Source organism: Coregonus lavaretus (genome assembly GCF_964263955.1).
Source record: "Coregonus lavaretus genome assembly, chromosome: 39".
NCBI lineage: Eukaryota > Metazoa > Chordata > Actinopteri > Salmoniformes > Salmonidae > Coregonus > Coregonus lavaretus.
The window spans coordinates 30,547,366-30,569,408 of NC_140026.1; the positions used below are offsets into that span (position 1 = coordinate 30,547,366).

Sequence of the window (22,043 nt, forward strand, 5' to 3'; positions counted from 1 at the left end):
GGGGTCTTAGAGTGAGTAAATGCAGTCTCTTGGTACATACTGTGCCACTTTCTGGAAGTAGCCTGCAGGGGGAATGACTTGCCCACCACAACTCTGCAGCGACTCTGCAATAAAAGCAGCAATCTGCACAAGAGAAGAGCACATCAGACCCAACACCATGTCTCCCCTTATGTCAACACACACAGATAGGGGAAAGACTTTGGCATGTCCCAGGTAGTGTCCCAGGTCTATGAACCTGTGAATTCCTCTCTCCCTTTTTTCATGACAGTGGAGTCTCACTTTTTGGCCAACATTTAAGTTGTCCAGGAAGCCACTCCCAGCCAGGAAGAAAACAATCTCACAAATCCTTAAATGCTCAATAGCAACAACATGAAAAATATATGGTTAAAGGGATAAGATGAGACTGCATCATACAGCAAAAGGTCCATTAGGCTGGTTTGTCTTCTGTGAGAACTGCATTGGAATCCATCCATTGCCATCGCTTTGCCTTCCAGGGCTGCCATCACTTCCATCTTGCTACTGAACTGGGCAAGATTGACCTCAGAAAGTAAAGATGGGACCTTCCATTGGATTTGGTTGTGGATCTCCCAGGTTTTTCCTGGAACAGAGGGTTAAACCAGCCAGTATCATTGGCCCTGCGAGGCTCCACAAGAGCCCCTGTGAATCAGTGTAACCTGGGGACAGGCAGGTCTGTGGAATTCCTCTATGCAGCCCATTCTCGGCCCTGACCTGAGAGTGGGAGAAACAGCAAGAGAAGAGATAGGAAAGACGGGAGGGATAAAAGAAGGAGGGGTGAAAGATACAATTATTATTGCCTGTGTTGGGGGAAAAAACCGGCAACTTCCTTTGTGTTTGGGCAGTGCTTGACTTAGGCAGGAGCAAACCAGAACTGAGCACCTCAAATGTTCTACATAGTGTGATGGGTAAATAGTTAAGCTGTTTTATGTAAAGAAAAACAACACTGGACTGCAAAACATTAGAAGAACTTAGAAGTACAGTCCAGATTTGAAGACCACATCTTTCAGACATCCTGTGCAGGTACCTAAAGCCTAGACAGACTGCCATCTACTGTAGATAAATGTGACCCGTTTCAAGAAACTAGGCGTATGTCGCACGTCACTACTTCACAGGAGAGGCATATCAATAAAAATATGTTTTTTTGGCAGAAATGCCTTATGGAACATGTGACCTTTCATGTGCCTTAATAACAAACTTGTATGCCATCTGTAAATACAAATAAAATTGTTAAATAACGAGCCAAGTTGGTTAAGCAACGGAAAAATACAGGAACCTTCCCGCTAGCCATGATTGGCTGAGATAATGGATTGGCTGGAAATGCCGAGAGATGAGTTCGGATTGGTCTGCCATGTAGCATGCTTCTGTCTATAACATGAGCTGCTAAGTATGTGTGGATAATCCTGTCTACCGCGGCTTTTTTCCAAATATTTCATGAAGAACTGAAAAAGTTTTGCTACTGCTCTCAACATTGCTTCCCTGAAGTTAAATGCGCTATTGACAAAGCTCAGTAGGAAAACGTTGTGATGGACTACTTTATGGAGGATGATCATGCCATGTTGACTCTCTCTGACTCTGAAAATGAATCAGACAATGAGTAAAGCCCTGATTTAGGTAAAAACATTTTAATTGAACCAGACATTGTAGAGTCTTCTGATGACAATGGTGGGGAAGAAACGGTGTCTTTGTCACGGAAGTTGACCGAGTTTTGAAATCAGTGGAATGCCCATTGGAAGCAGAGAGATGATTGCCAAATGCGGAGAGAGTCCACCAAGCGAACACAGAAAGAAGGCAGTTGTATAAAATACCTGTCTCCGGATTACATCTTCAAACTAAGGGCAATCATGGCATCCATGACAGAAGGAGAAGCGTTCATCCATGTATACAGGTAAGAGTCTAGCTACATTTTCAGATATTGAACTCCTGAGTGGCGCAGTGGTCTAAGGCACTGCATCACAGTGCTAACTGTGCCACTAGAGATCCTGGTTCGAATCCAGGCTCTGTCGCAGCCGGCCGTGACCGGGAGACTCATGGGCGGCGCACAATTGGCCCAGGGTAGGGGAGGGAATGGCCGGCAGGGATATAGCTCAGTTGATAGAGCATGGCGTTTGCAACGCCAGGGTTGTGGGTTCGATTCCCACGGGGGGCCAGTATAAAAAAAAAAAAATTTGTTCACTAACTGTAAGTCGCTCTGGATAAGAGCGTCTGCTAAAATGTAAATGTAAATATTATAAGTTTCCAATTTTGTCAGAAAGTCATTTTAATTGCAACTTAAAGTGTACTGTTAGCTAGCTGGGTGGCTCGCTAGCTAACATTATGTTTATGATCTGTGTAGGAGCTCTAGAAAGAGGCCGAGTTCCCGAGTTGGAATTCTGAGTTGGATGACCGTTCAAATCGAGTTCCCAGTTTTTTTTGAATGCGGCATTAGAGATTATGGTTCATTGTTTAGTTCATGTCTAAACAAAATACTCCACTATGCAAGTAACCAGTTCACTGTACCGTTTACACCTTCTGTATCCTGTGTAACATAACAAAATGTGGAAAAAGTCAAGGGGTCTGAATACTTTCCGAAGGCACTGGCTCTATTTACTCTCAGATTCGAAAATGCTAATTAGCATCAAAGTAGACATCATGCAAAACTACAAATCCCTGCAAGCTCCTGCACGTCATCTCCAGCTGACACCTTTGCTAATAGGTATTGTGTCAATATAAACTTGTACAAGACAGTTCACAGAATTGTCTATTTAAAGAAATGTAGCCAATATATTCAGTACTACATTTAGCTAACATCAGATAGTTCATCCAGAGATTCTTTGCTTTTGCCTAGATTCGGCAGTCTCGTCCAGATCATCATGGCTTTGGTAGTTCTTTATGATAACCACATTAGCAGCTAATTAGCATGTCTTTTTTTTTTTTTTTTTTGGGGGGGGGGGGCGAATATATTGATAAGTCATCTTGTCCTAGAGAGATTTACACGGTTATCAAAATGTCACACGAAACACAGCCCTTATTTTAAGTGTTTCTAAAATCCCTTATGGGAAAAAATAATGGTGGAAAATGATTGGAACCATTTCCCTGTTTGACTGCTAGGTTTTATGGGTATTATGACTCATACTGTGGTACACTATAACGAGAGTATCGATGAACATGATTGTGGAAAATGTATGCTCACCGCTAGCAGCATTTTAGCCACAGACTGTCATGTCCTAGCTGTGTAGTCTGTGTTTTATAAATGCGAGCATTTAAAGATGCATTTACATCAGGAATTGGCAACTTGTTCTTATTTTGAGAAATAAGCATCATAACCAGGTAGGCCACTTTTCAATATCTTAACAAAGTGAATAGGCTATGTTGTTCAAACAGTTGGAGATGGACAGGAGGGTGTAATCATAACAGTTCAACTGTTCTACCTTGTTAGCAAGCAAATAGACCCAAGTTGGCTAGACTTTAAATATAAAGATTAGCTGGCTACTCACTAGCACGTGGGCTTGTGCTTGAGAGATTGTTTATGAGACCTGTGTTAATTTTCTATAATGCCTGCTACACGAAGTGCATTGTGCATGGTTCTGTTAGATTTGTAACAAAAATGGCATTTTCATAAACAGACTTGAAAGCCAGATCATGATTATTGCAAAAAAGCAGGTTAAACTATTTTGATAAAATACTTAAATGATTAGTGGGTGTTAATGTTACATGCAGTGTATTGACCTTTAATTTTTGCAGCAAAGCTTATTTAGAGAAAGCTTTAAAAAAATGTCGATGTATATCGTGAATCGCCCATAAGTTTGAAAAAATGGCGATATGATTTTTAGGCCATATCGCCCAGCCCTATTTGCAGGCATTAGATACTCTAGGTTAGATTACCCAGACTATGAGACCATTTTTTATTTTGTACCTTGTGGCCTTTCTCATGGGCTTTCTGTATAAGAATGTTGACGTCATCGGCATATGCTGTGGCGGGGTCTGGATGGTCTTGTCTATAGTTGCCTCTGTAGAGGTCAGGGCTCAGAGCCTAGGGGAATTGAGGAAAAGAACACAGTTGGAACATATTTCAAAAAAGCACAGTATGTGAAAAACCATCTGAGCAATCAGTCTAAAGAGCAATGAACCTAGGGATGCTAGGATCTAGCATAAAGCAGCTCAGGGGTGAGAGTAGATTTAATTTCTTCCCGGTACTGGAACTCCTATGTGTGCATGCACAGAATTTTTTATGGTTCTAATAGTAAAGACATGTAATTTAACTGTAAAAATGTATACCTTTTTAATGTGGCATGAACACAACCAGGCATGATGTTTTCGTCTGATTGTCAAACAAATCACTTAAAAAAGAAGGCTACCTGTGAACATTCGCCACTCTAAAATAATTCCAGCATCTAAAACAGTTCACTGTGCACCTGCCATTTGATGAATGGAAAGAGACGTCTATTAAAACACCAAAAAGTGAAATGACATTTGGCGATTGTCTTTAGACACACTTGTAGCCTGAATTGATTGATGCGTCCACTGCTGTAGATGCGCGTCTCGGTTCCGGACAGTCATCTCTGTCTTGGCAAAATTGGAGTGTTCACGTTGAACCACTCCGCATTTTGGAGTGTATACCACCCATTTATAAGTCCATTCAAAAAAATGTCATGTGACTGATAGGCGGTAATGATAAATGATGGTGTAATAGCCTACAGATTTCTTGCCATCTTTGTTTCAATTCTTGTGATACGCTCATGTTTTACCGGTATGATGTACGCCCACTATTTCTTTTGCTGGTGAACCCGGACCGGACCGGCTTACTTTCACCCCTGGGTAGGCTATTCAAACATTAGCCTGGTGCCAGATCTGTTTGTGCTATGATGTCAACTCCTGACAAATGAGTGACAAGGAGTGACACATGATCGCTCAAACAGAACTGGGACCAGGCATGTTACTGTTAAACAAGCAAGCTACACAATTTAGTTGGTAAGTAATTACATTGGTACAAACTTCATATACAGTATGTACATATTCTATCTTGCAGTTCAAAATAAGTGTTGCTGGATTTTCCGGTTCTCAGTTTAGCGAGACAATTTCTTATATCAACCCACAAGAATAATCCATACAAGGTGGTGAGACAGGCTGACTTAGTTCACGTAGCATGTAACATTATAGGAGGATATTCTACAACCAGCCACATCAGACTTCATCTGTGATATCAAGGGAAACAGCTGACTGATCTTAGGAACACACTCTGCCACTTTATCTCTGCATCAAAGAGAAACGGAGCCTTAAAACAGTACGTATCTTATCAGAATAAGAACAGGTACATGACCTGTGGGAGTTATTGCTTACTACGCTACTATGCCTGTTTCACACACGTACACACTACCCTGTCAAATCCAATGGAGCATGTTGAGTCATGATGTTTTCATTCTGCGGTGGCAGACGGACAGGGACACTCACCACGTGAACAGATTTGCTCTGCTCTGCATTGGCCAGCTGGTGAAATTTATAGGGGCTGATGTTAATGAGCGATGACACATGGCCGTGATATGCACTGCAAATAGAGGAACATGGAAAAAATGAGAAAAACTGATGGTGACAGATGAAATACCAGATTCTCAATTAAATCTAGGGTAAATTCGGTTAATGATGTGTTATAAGTGAACATTGATCATAGAACTCTCTAACACATATGCACATTTAGCGCACACAAAAAATCACGTTAGCAAAATAATTAACATTTGGACCAGATGGCATATTATCTAAGACGAGTCTGGGTTAGTTAGTGTTTTTACTGCTCTAGAGAGAAACATTTACAAAGCATTTGCAACTGTGCAAAGTATGCAGATGTTATTATTGGAGAGAGACAATGTTTTTAAACTCTGTATGTACACTTCTTCTTTAAATTAAGATCAGATCCTGGTTTTAATTTTACCTTCTGTTCTTCCTTTTATGTTTTATTCCCCCTAGAATTTAACAGGTGCAAACTTTTCACTTGTCGCAAACACCAAAGCCTATACCCACAGTGTTGACTTACTTGTCCAACGTTATGATGTCTTTGTGGCCTGTGTACTCCCAGGCCAGTCTGAGGGCCAGGTCGTTGGCTTCGGAGCTGAAGTTCAAAGGGCAAAGTTCACTTCAGTTACACAGTCACCACAGAATACACAGGCTTGGTCCTGGATATCACAGTTAAGCATAACAAGAGTTTATATTTAACAGCCCTGCATAAAGGGATAGAATGGCCATCTATTGTTGCAAATTATTGGATAACCATACCATCCAAATTATTGGATAACCATACCATCAAAAATGTTTTTTTTAATAAACATTTTTGGGATGGAAATGCGCTTTCAGTGTAAACTTAAACAACTAAAACCAGATATATAGTATGTAGAAAATATAATAGACCTCTATATTTTTTAATAATATAATCTTTGAGAACTACCAATCACCAAAATAAAAGCTAGACAGTCAGGGAGAATTCAAAATTAATTTAGCAGTTTTGATTTTGTTATTATGCTTGAGCATAAGAACACAGCATTAGCCATGGCAAAATGCATAGAATTGCAGGAAATGTGCTTTAAAACTGCAACATGGCTAGTGGTTAAGAGTGTTGGGCCAGTAACGGAAAGGTCGTTGGTTCAAATCCCTGAGCCGACTCTGTGAAAAATCTGTCGATGTGCCCTTGAGCAAGGCACTTAATCCTAATTGCTCCTGTAAATCGCTCTGGATAAGAGTGTCTGCTAAATGACCAAAAAAATTTAACATTTTCTCTCAGCTCCATGGCAGAATATGTAAAATCTCATGAAATTTGCATTAAAATAGTATAATTCCCCCTAGCTACATAGATAAATTGTAGAATTGCAGGAAATTGGCTTATAGGTCCAAATAAGTTTTTTTAATTTTTTTATCTCAATATCAAACCATTTCTGGGTAACAATTAAGTACCTTAATATGACTGTTTTCAATTAAATATATATATATATAAAATAAAAATAAACTGAAAATGAGCTGTTATTGGCCGAGAGATTTGGAACGCTATATCTTATTGGTCTTTTAACTAATTTACCACCTGGTGATGTCAACAGGCAGGCCAAAACTCCATCCCACCAAAACAGGCTGAAATTTCAGCCTGTCTATTCAAACAGCTCTTACACTAAAAGGGTATTATCATAATTTTCTAAATTTCACAGGATTATTCTGACCTCATAGTATGGAAAATGACTGTATATAAAACACAGGAAAATCAAATGGGAATTTAAAACATAATAGCTTTAAATGCACATAAACCAACTTTAGATATTATATAAACCAGTCAAAAGTTTGGACACACCTACTCATTCAAGGGTTTATCTTTATTTTTACTATTTTTTACATTGTAGAACAATAGTGAAGACATCAAAACTATGAAATAACACATATGGAATCATGTAGTAACCAAAAAAGTGTTAAACAAATCAAAATTTATTTTATATTTGAGATTCTTCAAATAGCCACCCTTTGCCTTGATGACAGCTTTGCACACTCTTGGCATTCTCTCAACCAGCTTCATGAGGTAGTCACCTGGAATGCATTTCAATTAACAGGTGTGCCTTCTTAAAAGTTAATTTGTGGAATTTCTTTCCTTCTTAATGCGTTTGAGCAAATCAGTTGTGTTGTGACAAGGTATACAGAAGCTAGCCCTATTTGGTAAAAGACCAAGTCCATATTATGACAAGAACAGCTCAAATAAGCAAAGAGAAACGACAGTCCATCATTACTTTAAGACATGAAGGTTAGTCAATATGGAACATTTCAAGAACTTTGAAAGTTTCTTCAAGTGCAGTCATAAAAACCATCAAAAACTATGATGAAACTGGCTCTCATGAAGACCGCCACAGGAATGGAAGACCCAGAGTTACCTCTGCTGCAGAGGATAAGTTCATTAGAGTTACAAGCTTTAGAAATTGCAAAGCATGGAGGAGGTGTTATGGTGTGGGGGTGCTTTGTTGGTGACACTGTCTGTGATTTATTTAGAATTCAAGGCACACTTAACCAGCATGGTTACCACAGCATTCTGCAGCGATACTCCATCCCATCTCGTTTGGGCTTAGTGGCACTATCATTTGTTTTTCAACAGGACAATGACCCAACACACCTCCAGGCTGTGTAAGGGCTATTTTACCAAGAAGGAGAGTGATGGAGTGCTGCATCAGATGACCTGGCCTCCACAATCCCCCGACCTCAACCCAATTGAGATGGTTTGGGATGAGTCGGGAAGTAAAAGCAGCCAAAAAGTGCTCAGCATATGTTGGAACTCCTTCAAGACTGTTGGAAAAGCATTCCAGGTGAAGCTGGTTGAGAGAATGCCAAGAGTGTGCAAAGCTGTCATAAAGGCAAAGGGTGGCTATTTGAAAAATCTCAAATATATTTTGATTTGTTTAACACTTTTCTGGTTACTACATCATGATTCCATATGTGATATTTTATAGTTTTAATGTCTTCACTATTATTCTACAATGTAAAAAATAGTAAAAATAAAGAAAAACCCTTGAATGAGTACTGTAGATGTAATATACAGTGGGGAAAAAAAGTATTTAGTCAGCCACCAACTGTGCAAGTTCTCCCACTTAAAAAGATGAGAGAGGCCTGTAATTTTCATCATAGGTACACGTCAACTATGACAGACAAAATGAGGAAAAAAAATCCAGAAAATCACATTGTAGGATTTTTAATGCATTTATTTGCAAATTATGGTGGAAAATAAGTATTTGGTCACCTACAAACAAGCAAGATTTCTGGCTCTCACAGACCTGTAACTTCTTCTTTAAGAGGCTCCTCTGTCCTCCACTCGTTACCTGTATTAATGGCACCTGTTTGAACTTGTTATCAGTATAAAAGACACCTGTCCACAACCTCAAACTGTCACACTCCAAACTCCACTATGGCCAAGACCAAAGAGCTGTCAAAGGACACCAGAAACAAAATTGTAGACCTGCACCAGGCTGGGAAGACTGAATCTGCAATAGGTAAGCAGCTTGGTTTGAAGAAATCAACTGTGGGAGAAATTATTAGGAAATGGAAGACATACAAGACCACTGATAATCTCCCTCGATCTGGGGCTCCACGCAAGATCTCACCCCGTGGGGTCAAAATGATCACAAGAACGGTGAGCAAAAATCCCAGAACCACACGGGGGACCTAGTAAATGACCTGCAGAGAGCTGGGACCAAAGTAACAAAGCCTACCATCAGTAACACACTACGCCGCCAGGGACTCAAATCCTGCAGTGCCAGACGTGTCCCCCTGCTTAAGCCAGTACATGTCCAGGCCCGTCTGAAGTTTGCTAGAGTGCAGAGTTGCATCCATGCTGAGTTGCATCCAAAGAACACCATACCTACTGTGAAGCATGGGTGTGGAAACATCATGCTTTGGGGCTGTTTTTCTGCAAAGGGACCAGGACGACTGATCCATGTAAAGGAAAGAATGAATGGGGCCATGTATCGTGAGATTTTGAGTGAAAACCTCCTTCCATCAGCAAGGGCATTGAAGATGAAACGTGGCTGGGTCTTTCAGCATGACAATGATCCCAAACACACCGCCCGGGCAACGAAGGAATGGCTTCGTAAGAAGCATTTCAAGGTCCTGGAGTGGCCTAGCCAGTCTCCAGATCTCAACCCCATAGAAAATCTTTGGAGGGAGTTGAAAGTCCGTGTTGCCCAGCGACAGCCCCAAAACGTCACTGCTCTAGAGGAGATCTGCATGGAGGAATGGGCCAAAATACCAGCAACAGTGTGTGAAAACCTTGTGAAGACTTACAGAAAATGTTTGACCTGTGTCATTGCCAACAAAGGGTATATAACAAAGTATTGAGAAACTTTTGTTATTGACCAAATACTTATTTTCCAACGTAATTTGCAAATAAATTCATAAAAAATCCTACAATGTGATTTTCTAGATTTTTTTTCCTCATTTTGTCTGTCATAGTTGACGTGTACCTATGATGAAAATTACAGGCCTCTCTCATCTTTTTAAGTGGGAGAACTTGCACAATTGGTGGCTGACTAAATACTTTTTTTCCCCACTGTAAATCCTAGTTTATATTTACGTTATGGTTTTTTTTATAAAAAAAGACTGAAAGAAACATTGTATCATTGGAGCAAAAGCTTTTTTGTACAGCTGGGTACTATTAACACTCACATGCATACTGGTAATCTGACCATGTTGCTAGGTTTAATATAATCTTTATACACAAATAGCAGCCTTGTCCACCACAATGTCTAATCTTAAAAACGACTAACAAAATATGCTGTCTGTAATTCATGTCACTTTGTAGCAATTACATGTGGATATGAGGTAGGGGAGTTCTGGGAGTGGTTCTCCATTTAGTGCTTCTTGAGATGAATAGGGCCAATTTATACACTTTCAAAACCAGTATGTGCAAGTTTAGCAAGCAAAACCAAAGAAAATAATTTTTTCACTAGGGATATGTGCTAAGATTCATTCAATCAATAAAAAAATATTTACTGTGTAGAAGTAAAAGAAACTCAACTGGATACCAATGATTCACTTGCTAGTCGAAACTCTGGGGAAACTCTGACATTTCCAACTTGCTAACTGGTTGAACGTTGTATAACTACAACCAGTTAGCAAGTCAGACATTTCTGAGTTTCCTTGTTAAGCCTAGCACATGAACGCGGCATTATTCAAACATGGTTTTGCCATGGTGCAAAAAGAGTGTTGTTTAACCTAAAATCTGAAAACGTCAGTATCAGTTTCAAAGTTTTGATTGCATGAAGGGTATTTGTTTTTTACACTGTACTTTGTTATGAAGACAGGTCAAAGGTATTTTTTTTGCAGAATAACAGGTTGTCTAGACCAGTTCTGAGAGGTGTCCTAAACATTGCACGTGTGTGCATTCCAAAGCCTATACAGTGAGGGAAAAAAGTATTTGATCCCCTGCTGATTTTGTACATTTGCCCACTGACAAAGACATGATGAGTCTATAATTTTAATGGTAGGTTTATTTGAACAGTGAGAGACAGAATAACGCATGTCAGAAATGTTATAAATTGATTTGCATTTTAATGAGGGAAATAAGTATTTGACCCCCTCTCAATCAGAAAGATTTCTGGCTCCCAGGTGTCTTTTACACAGGTAACGAGCTGAGATTAGGAGCACACTCTTAAAGGGAGTGCTCCTAATCTCATTTTGTTACCTGTATAAAAGACACCAGTTCACAGAAGCAATCAATCAATCAGATTCCAAACTCTCCACCATGGCCAAGACCAAAGAGCTCTCCAAGGATGTCAGGGACAAGATTGTAGACCTACACAAGGCTGGAATGGGCTACAAGACCATCGCCAAGCAGCTTGGTGAGACGGTGACAACAGATGGTGCGATTATTTGCAAATGGAAGAAACACAAAAGAACTGTCAATCTCCCTCGGCCTGGGGCTCCATGCAAGATCTCACCTCGTGGAGTTGCAATGATCATGAGAACGGTGAGGAATCAGCCCAGAACTACACGGGAGGATCTTGTCAATGATCTCAAGGCAGCTGGGACCATAGTCACCAAGAAAACACTTGGTAACACACTACACCGTGAAGGACTGAAATCCTGCAGCACCCGCAAGGTCCCCCTGCTCAAGAAAGCACATATACAGGCCCGTCTGAAGTTTGCCAATGAACATCTGAATGATACAGAGGAGAACTGGGTGAAAGTGTTGTGGTCAGATGAGACCAAAATCGAGCTCTTTGCCATCAACTCAACTCGCCGTGTTTGGAGGAGGAGGAATACTGCCTATGACCCCAAGAACACCATCCCCACCGTCAAACATGGAGGTGGAAACATTATGCTTTGGGGGTGTTTTTCTGCTAAGGGGACAGGACAACTTCACCGCATCAAAGGGACGATGGACGGGGCCATGTACCATCAAATCTTGGGTGAGAACCTCCTTCCCTCAGCCAGGGCATTGAAAATGGGTTGTGGATGGGTATTCCAGCATGACAATGACCCAAAACACACGGCCAAGGCAACAAAGGAGTGGCTCAAGAAGAAGCACATTAAGGTCCTGGAGTGGCCTAGCCAGTCTCCAGACCTTAATCCCATAGAAAATCTGTGAAGGGAGCTGAAGGTTCGAGTTGCCAAACGTCAACCTCGAAACCTTAATGACTTGGAGAAGATCTGCAAAGAGGACAAAATCCCTCCTGAGATGTGTGCAAACCTGGTGGGCAACTACAAGAAAAGTCTGACCTCTGTGATTGCCAACAAGGGTTTTGCCACCAAGTACTAAGTCATGTTTTGCAGAGGGGTCAAATACTTATTTCCCTCATTAAAATGCAAATCAATTTATAACATTTTTGACAAGCATTTTTCTGGATTTTTTGTTGTTATTCTGTCTCTCACTGTTCAAATAAACCTACCATTAAAATTATAGACTGATCATGTCTTTGTCAGTGGGAAAACATACCTTTTGACCACAGAGGCATTTTGTTATCATAGCCCAATGGTGGTTTATTAAATTGTTCAAATGTTTAATGACTTTGTCAATCAACTTGTTCTTAATAAATCTAAATCATTGTTTAGTGTTTCTGTAACAATATGGACTTTTTAAAAATTCTAGTCCTTTGGGGTCATTTTGACGGCAGCCAAAAGCACCTAATTCTGCCTATAGTAATTTGATTGATAGGACCTTTATTTTAATATAGGTTTCTCTGGAGTCATAATAATAAGTTATCCGTACCACCAGAGGGTGGAGGGGGACCTGTATCAGTGATTTTTACCAGATAGAAAGATCACCTGCAGAGATATACAGTGCCTTCAGAAAGTATCTATACACCTAGACATTCCACATTTTGTTGTGTTACAGCTTGAATTCCAAATGGATTAAATAGATTGTATTTCCCTAACCCATCTACACACAACACCTCATAATGACAAAGTGAAAACATGTTTTTAGAAATGTTTGCCATTATTATTTTCAAAATTCTTCAAGCTCTGTCAAATTGGTTGTTGATCATTGACAACCATTTTCAGGTCTTGACATAGATTTTCAAGTAGATTTAAGTAAAAACTGTAACTCAGGAACATTCACTGTCTTCTTGGTAAGAAACTCCAGTGTAGATTTGGCCTTGTGTTTTGGTTATTGTCCTGCTGAAAGGTGAATTCATCTCCCAGTGTCTGGTGGAAAGCACACTGAACCAGGTTTTCCTCTAGAATTTTGCTTGTGCTTAGCTCCATTCCGTTTATTTTTATCCTGAAAAACTCCCAAGTCCTTATCTATTACAAGCATACCCATAACATGATGCAGCCAACACTGTTTGAAAATATGAAGAGTAGTAATCAGTGATGTGTTGGATTTGCCCTGAACATAACACTTTGTATTCAGTAAATAAAGTTGCAGTTTTACTTTAGTGACTTATCACAAACAGGATGCATGTTTTGGAATATTTGTATTCTGTACAGGCTTCCTTCTTTTAACTTTGTCAATTAGGTTAGTATTGTGGAGTATCTACAATGTTGTTGATCCATCCTCAGTTTTCTCCTATCACAACCATTAAACTCTGTAACTGTTTTAAAGTCACCATTGGCCTCATGGTGAAATCCCTGAGCGGTTTCCTTCCTCTCTGGCAACTGAGTTAGGAAGGATGCCTGTATCTTTGTAGTGACTAGGTGTATTGATACACCATCCTAAGTGTAATGAATAACTTCACCATGCTCAAAGGGATATTCATTGTCTGCTTTTTTTTCATTTTTACCCATCTATCAATAGGTGCCCTTCTTTGCGAGGCATTGGAAAACCTCTCTGGTCTTTGTGGTTCAATCTGTGTTTGAAATTAATTGCACGACTGAGGTACCATACAGATAATTGTATGTGTGGGGTACAGAGATGAGGTAGTCATTCAAAAATCATGTTAAACACTATTATTGCACACAGAGTTGAGTTTATGCAACTTATGATGTGACTTGTTAAGCAAATTTTTACCCCTGAAATTATTTAGGCTTGCCATAACAAAGGGGTTGAATACTTATTGACTCAAGACATTTTAGCGTTTCATTTTTAATTAATTTGGAAAAACATAATTTCACTTTGACATTATGGGGTATTGTGTGTAGGCCAGTGACAAAAAAATAGCAATTTAATCCATTTTAAATTCAGGCTGTAATACAACAACATTTGGAAAAAGGCAAGGGGTGTGAATACTTTATGAAGGCACTGGTTAAAATCATCGACTGAAATGACCATGTACATACCCTGAGTTGACAAAGTAGCAGACAGAGAGCTTTTCAGGTAGCGTGGCCTGCAGCCTCTGGGCGTACTGGACAAGGTTATCATGCAGGAAGCGTGAGTTAGTATTCAGTAGCTCCATCTGTTCAGCCCCAGCCTTTACCACCATTGGGTGGCTGTGACCCACTGGGGAGTCAAGGACACAACCATAGAAATAGAATTGGTCTTCAAGTTAATGACACAATCATATAATTAGAATCGGTCCCATTTTCTGTACAATGGTGTTTAAATCAGGCCATACTGGTCCTGTATGGCTCAGTTGGTAGAGCATGGTAATTACACCGTCAGGGTTGTGGGTTCGATTCTCAGGGCCACACATACGTAAAATGTATGCATGAATGACTGTATGTTACTTTGGATAAAAGTGGTTGCTAAATGGCATATATTATTTAAATCAAAGTAAAGCTATCTTTACACCTGATGAGCTTCTACAGGTGTGAAAGGAGTCTTGCAAAATCTCAACATTTAATAGACACAGATTGGTATCATAAGTGATGATTTTGCTAGACGCAGTGTGTTGTATGCAGTATTTTTTTTTTCTTTGAGGTAAAAGCATGTATGATGTTTATGTAGGCAATGAAAAGTAACCTTAAAAGAATGGCACTTAACTTCAAACACACTGCTATAGCTAGACATACTCAAACATACTCAAACAGGTCTCACATAAAAACAAAAACTGTTATTACATGAAATTGTCACAGTGTTGACTGACTTGCTCTCAAAGAAAATGTAACCCACCAGGAGTCATCTGTATGCAGTGGTGCTAGCAATGAAGTGCATTAACAGTGAAGTTACAGTTTTTTGTATCATTCTGCTGGGCTGCATATGTGTTGGCTCCCTGATATTAGGTAGTGATGAGAGAAAGGGGTATTACTTTACAAATTTTCATTGTGTTGCTCTTGCATGGAAATACATGCATTTCTATTGGGTTTAATCACTCAAAAGCGAGCAAACTTAGTATACAATAAATCTGTCCGTTTCTCCATCAGATCCTGTGACCATATCATGTTCTATGCTAAAATGACTGCAGTGAGTGTGTGATGTCACTGTCTATGTCAGTGAATAATGTGTTTGTGCCTGCTCTCACCGTGTGCAACGTTGTTGATGCAGTCCAAGTATCGCTCTCCATTCTCGTCGTACATGTACTGGCCTTTGGCTCGCACAATCTTGATGGGATCATGGCTGAAGAACACCTTACAGGATGGGCTGAAAGAGAACTGAGTCTTAATACATCGATACTGTAGCAATTGATGGTCATGGTGGTCATGGTGGTTCTTGGTTGCAGGGAAAAGTGCCCTCACTACCTCCTGTGCCATAAATGGCAAGAAATCTAATCATAACTAGAAAGAAGTGTAGTGCGGTCCTCTGTAGCTCAATTGGTAGAGCATGGCGCTTGTAACGCCAGGGTAGTGGGTTCGATCCCAGGGACCACCCATACGCAAAAATGTATGCACACATGACTGACTGTAAGTCGCTTTGTAAGCGTCTGCTAAATGGCTTACTATTATTATTATAGTTACATATAGGTGGCAAATATACTAAGATTGACTCAAGCCCATCATTTGAAGGACTTGTTGTCTTTAACAAAAATAACCTTCTTTATTCGAAATGCAATTCAGTAAAATGATGATAATGCATAACCAACCACTATCCTTAGCCTTCCTTCCCCCTGTTAGCTTATATAATAAAAGTGTATCTTTACCGTTGCTAATAGCACGCATATAAAATCACGATAACCTATACCTTTTACCTAAAATATAATTATTGTGTTGAAAAGAAGGGGACTTAAAAAAGTATCCTATCTCAGTTAGACCATGTTCTTTCTCTTCTGGTTTGAGATAAGAGATGACACGTATCTCAAGTTATTGTGTGGCGTGTTGGTAACTCTCGATTTGAGAAAGCACTCAAGGTTCTCTGTCAGGCATTGCTTATGTCATACACATTCGATAAAAAGTACATGTATTTATTTTGGTATTATGTGAATGTTCCGAAATAGAAAGTCCCTGTGATATAGCTTTATTGTAATTACATGTAAAATACTTTCTTATTGTCTCAGCAATCCGTGCAGAATTTGGAAGAAATGTCAATATTAAACACAGTTGCATACAGGCTATAAAAGAAATCGATGTCAATCGATGTCATACCCAATGTGCTTTTTCCGAAGATCAATTGTCTTCTCCTTACGAAAAATCTCTGCTGCCATCCTGACGTTCTTTCATTCAGAGAAAATGAACCCTTGTCCCTCATTTATCTCGGTTTTGTCAGTCCTGAAATTGCGTTGCAACAGAGCCGCGCAGCCACACGCACGCACGCACATGGATTTGCAGCCCAATACTGCCCTCTAAACACATTTTCAATGCTGCTGTGAAAACCGCAATGCAAGGACACTAACCGCAAGTCACAGCTGGTGACGCCTAATTAGCCTATAACTCATGAAAAAGTATTGAATTACTACACAAAACCTATTCGTGCAGAAGTGACTATGAAGAGACTTGTAGGGATTGTGTAGTGAATGTGTAGTTCATGCACTACTCAAGATACACAAGTAGAGTTTTGTAGAGTTCAATAGGAAAACAGTAGTTTCCAGTAGTAATCAGGTAGAGATTTTTACTACTTGATGTTGGTAGTAAATGAGTAGTCAAAATATTACAGCTTTACTACACAGGCTTTTTACTACTTGATGTTGATCATCAAATTAAATCAAATGTTATTTGTCACATACACGTGTTTAGCAGATGTTATAGCGGGTATAGCGAAATGCTTGTGTGCTTTGATTGGACTGATCATAAATAAGTAGTCACAACACTACAGCCAGACTACACCGGCTTTTCCTGACTGCAGAAGAAGACAAAACAGGAAGTAGTTGGTTGTTGTTTGTTAGTCGCATTGAAATGTAGCTATGTAGCCTCTGTTTTCGTCATTCTAGCTAATAAGTATGTACATATTGGTATATTTACCCATTCTACTTACCTCTTTTGACCTGTTGCCAAGGAGGCCCTCGACATAAGAATACTGGAGGCTATCGTTGGTAAGATTAACATTGTTTATCAAATATTTTTCTGTGTTGTCTTTCAGGAAAGCCCCACCTGTTTTGAGCCCAACCTGTTTAGCTAAAAAAAATATATATACACTACCGGTCAAAAGTTTTAGAACATTCAAGGGTTTTTCTTTATTTTTACTATTTTCTACATTGTAGAATAATAGTGAAGACATTAAAACTATGAAATAACACATATGGAATCATGTAGTAACCAGAAAAGTGTTGAACAAATCAAAATATATGTTATATTTGAGATTCTTCAAATAGCCACCCTTTGCCTTGATGACAGCTTTGCACACGCTTGGCATTCTCTCAACCAGCTTCACCTGGAATGATTTTCCAACAGTCTTGAAGGAGTTCCCACATATGCTGAGCACTTGTTGGCTGCTTTTCCTTCACTCTGTGGTCCGACTCATCCCAAACCATCTCAATTTGGTTGAGGTCGGGGGATTGTGGAGTCCAGGTCATCTGATGCAGCACTCCATCACTCTCCTTCTTGGTAAAATAGCCCTTACACAGCCAGGAGGTGTGATGGGTCATTGTCCTGTTGGAAAACAAATGATAGTCCCACTAAGACCAAACCAGATGGGCAAATCGCTGCAGAATGCTGTGGTAGCCATGCTGGTTAAGTGTGCCTTGAATTCTAAATAAATCACAGACAGTGTCACCAGCAAAGCACCCCCACACCATAACACCTCCTCCTCCATGCTTTACGGTGGGAAATACACATGCGGAGATCATCCGTTCACCCACACTGCATCTCACAAAGACACGGCAGTTGGAACCAAAAATCTCCAATTTGGACTCCAGACCAAAGGACAAATTTCCACCAGTCTAATGTCCATTGCTCGTGTTTCTTGGCCCAAGCAGGTCAGTTCTTCTTATTGTTGTCCTTTAGTAGTGGTTTCTTTGCAGCAATTCGACCATGAAGGTCTCCTCTGAACAGTTGATGTTGAGATGTGTCTGTTACTTGAACTCTGTGAAGCAGTTATTTGGGCTGCAATTTCTGAGGCTGGTAACTCTAATCAACCTATCCTCTGCAGCAGAGGTAACTCTGGGACTTCCATTATGTGGCGGTCGCCATGAGAGCCCGTTTCATCATAGCCATGAGAGCCCCCCCCCCCCCACACACCTTGTCACAACATAACTGATGCCTCAAACACATTAAGAAGGAAATAAATTACACAAATTAACTTTTAACAAGGCACACCTGTTAATTGAAATGCATTCCAGGTGACTACCTCATGAAGCTGGTTGAGAGAATGCCAAGAGTGTGCAAAGCTGTCATCAAGGCAAAGGGTGGCTATTTGAAGAATCTAAATATAAAATATATTTTGATTTGTTTAACACTTTTTTGGTTACTACATGATTCCATATGTGTTATTTCATAGTTTTGATGTCTTCACTATTATTCTACAATGTAAAATTTTTTAAAAAATAAAGAAGAAACCTTGAATGAGTAGGTGTGTCCAAACTTTTGACTGGTAGTGTATATATATTTTTGGTGTGCCTGTTTTGATGTTATTTTGTAATTAATACGTGTCACATATCAGTTTGCAAACAATGTTTGCTTTCTTGAGTAATGCAGCTACAAAATGGAGGTTTTTCAGCCTAGCTCAGTGCTTTCTGTGGTGGTGGGGCAGCCAGCGGAAAATACGGAGCGTAGGGGTTGGTAATGTTCTCTAGTTGTGCCATGATTGGCTCAGTGTTCTGTCACTCATGGGGAAACTACATCACCGCAAAATCTACGGATAGAGCTAGAAAATTCAAGCCCCTTGGGTGCTGCCTTATAGTTACATTAGAAATGACTGATGTCTTGAGATGTTGGTTCAATATATCCACATAATTTTCCTTCCTCATGATGCCATCTATTTTGTGAAGTGCACCAGTCCCTCCTGCAGCAAAGCACCCCCACAGCATGATGCTGCCACCCCCGTGCTTCACGGTTGGGATGGTGTTCTTCGGCTTGCAAGGACCCCCTTTTTCCTCCAAACATAACGATGGTCATTATGGCCAAACAGTTTCCTCCAAAAAGTGCGATCTTTGTTCCCCTGTGCAGTTGCAAACCGTAATCTGTCTTTTTTATGGTGGTTTTGGAGCAGTGTCTTCTCCCTTGCTGAGCGGGCTTTCAGATTATGTCGATATAGGGCTCGTTTTACTGTAGATACTTTTGTACCTGTTTCCTCCAGCATCTTCACAAGGTCATTTGCTGTTGTTCTGGGATTGATTTGCACTTTTCGCACCAAAGTACGTTAATCTCTAGGACACAGGGCGCGTCTCCTTCCTGAGCGGTATGATGGCTGCATGGTTCCATGGTGTTTATACTTGCGTACTATTGTTTGTACACATGAACGTGGTAACTTCAGGCGTTTGGAAATTTCTCCCAAGGATGAACCAGAATTGTGGAGGTCTACCATTTTTTTTCTGAGGTCTTGGCTGATTTCTTTTGATTTTCCCATGATGTCAAGCAAAGTTTGAAGGTAGGCCTTGAAATACATCCACAGGTACACCTCCAATTGACTCAAATGATGTCAATCAGAGGCTTCTAAAGCCATGACATCATTTTCTGGAATTTTCCAAGCTGTTTAAAGGCACAGTCAAATCCAGCTGTCAATCCAACTTCTGACCCACTGGAATTGTGATACAGTGAATTATAAGTGAAATAATCTGTCTGTAAACAATTGATGGAAAAATGTTCTTAACCGACTTGCCAAAACTATAGTTTGTTAACAAGAAATTTGTGGAGTGGTTGAAAAACAAGTTTTAATGACTTCAACTGTACATTACACAACAAGTTGGAAATCGCAAATTCAACAGTGAGTGGTTTGGAAGGAATCTGTGGCTAACTGCAAGCATTGCAAAGCAATCACTAGCCTGCTATTCAGTGGAGTGGGTGTGTGGTCCAAGTCTGGGTTTAAGGGTCTCTTTTCCAAGCTTAAAAGTATAAACATTCAACATTGGCCATGCTGTCAATCCAGCATGACTTCTGCCGCGCTCAAAACAACTGGAAACTCGGATCTGGGAAATCTCAGACTTCAGTGAGTTCAAGACAACTGGGAACTCTGAAAAAAATTAGCTCCGACTGGGAAAATACGTTTTGAACGGTCATCCAACTCGGAATTGCAAGTCGGTAAATCTGGCCTCTTTCTAGAGCTCCGACCTGAAGATCACTGACGTCATCATGATTCGACCTTATACCCCCTAGATATAGTCTCACTATTGTTATTTTACTGCTGCTCTTTAATTATTTGTTACTTTCATTTCGTATTATTTTATATTGTATTTTTTTGTGTGATTTTTTTTGGTATTCTTTCTTAAAACTGCATTGTTGGTTAAGGGCTTGTAAGTAAGCATTTCACTGGTCTACACCTGTTGTATTCGGCGCATGTGACAAATAAAATTTGATTTGATTTGATTTTTTTCCGAGTGCCCAGTTGTCTTGAAAGCCCCATAAATCCAGAGAATGCCAGACTTTGATGACAACATTTTCCCACGAAGGACCGCCGCGCCACCTTCCTGTTCAAGTGAGCACAGCACAACAAGGTGAGTCCAAAAATGTCTTGTATGCTGCTGCATAAATGATGTAATATGCCAGGGATATCTATATATATATATACTGTAGCTAAGAGAAGAATACTAAGTGTATGTTGTGTAGTAAGCTGTTAGTAGCCCATGTGCCTCACCCTAATAATATGGCCCCTTTTCCCGCCTAATGTTCTGACTTTGTGGTGCACATGTAACCTGTAGCCTGTTTTAGAGAAATGTCATCATTGATTATTGTAAGAGCTTTCACTGTCTGCTTATATGTCCCCTTTATTTATCCTACGGTTCTGACTTGGTGTACAGGGAGAATACTGTAAGAAAGGCCCATGTTCTGAATTCTGTCGCTGTACATTTCAAAAGTGCTGAACATATAGTTATATTGACTACGTCTGTCCTAGCTCGCTCATTAATGTCTTAATCAAAATTACGGATTGTCTCTTATCCGCTCGTCATCCCCTTATGCCATAGTTTGTACATCTCAATTGTCAGTAGAAATCACATTTGTTTAAGCAAGTCAGCCATATCAGCAGTTTTTTTTAAAGGCAGTAAATGAGGCTGAATTAACTGTTTCGCTGCCAGACAAGGCTCCGCTGATAGCCAGGTGTAGCAGTGGTAAGGTGTTGGGACTGCTGTTGGTACTTTGCTGTTGCGACAGCTTTATGTAGGCCCTAACAGTTTGTGGGCACCGTTTGTCACTGTTATAGTGTAATTCATGTATTGTTTAGTGTTGTGTTGTGTTGTGTAGTGGCTTTGCTGGCATGCATCTACCAATTGTTTTGGGAGTTTGCCCCACCAAGATTTACATGCTAAAATCGCCACTGCTTATGTGACCTCTGTTACCAGATGATTGATAATGGCTTATAATTGATTGTGTCTTGTGCTTGTCTTTATTTTCTAAAAGGTTATGTGGTGGAGAAATGTGGCTGCAACAAAAAAGAGGATCTGAATATAGTTAAGTCAACGCTGAATGAAGACGAGGCCTCAAAAGGATTAACAAAAAAAGTGTAAATATGTAATTTAATATGTAATTAATTAAATTAAAACATTTGCAATTATGTTTGGATAAGCTTATTATTTATTGTTTGATGATATAACTACAGCTAGAAACAGTAGTGAACATGTAGGAATTGTGTAGGTATGTGTAGGTTTTAAGTAGTACAGTAGATACCCAAAAGCCCAGTAGTTACACAGTAGTCATTAAAGGAG

General features: G+C 39.9%; 1 protein-coding gene and 1 long non-coding RNA gene across 2 annotated transcripts in view; one reads left to right on the plus strand and one right to left on the minus strand.

Annotated features, from left to right (window-relative positions):
- The window catches only part of etnppl (ethanolamine-phosphate phospho-lyase), a 43,967-nt gene extending 27,460 nt beyond the window's left edge, over positions 1-16,507 (minus strand). The window contains exons 1-7 of the mRNA XM_084156438.1: positions 16,399-16,507; positions 15,342-15,460; positions 14,221-14,380; positions 6,023-6,097; positions 5,446-5,539; positions 3,911-4,027; positions 41-123 (exon numbers count right to left, since the gene is read on the minus strand). Coding sequence (XP_084012564.1) covers positions 41-123; positions 3,911-4,027; positions 5,446-5,539; positions 6,023-6,097; positions 14,221-14,380; positions 15,342-15,460; positions 16,399-16,457 — 707 coding nt within the window. The 5' untranslated portion in view covers positions 16,458-16,507. The remainder of the gene's footprint in view (positions 1-40; positions 124-3,910; positions 4,028-5,445; positions 5,540-6,022; positions 6,098-14,220; positions 14,381-15,341; positions 15,461-16,398) is intronic.
- Positions 16,508-17,167: 660 nt separating this feature from the next.
- LOC311113243 lies at positions 17,168-21,824 on the plus strand. The gene is made up of 3 exons (XR_014610998.1): positions 17,168-17,282; positions 20,722-20,837; positions 21,739-21,824. It is a non-coding gene; the product is annotated as an uncharacterized lncRNA (long non-coding RNA).
- Positions 21,825-22,043: the final 219 nt, after the last annotated feature.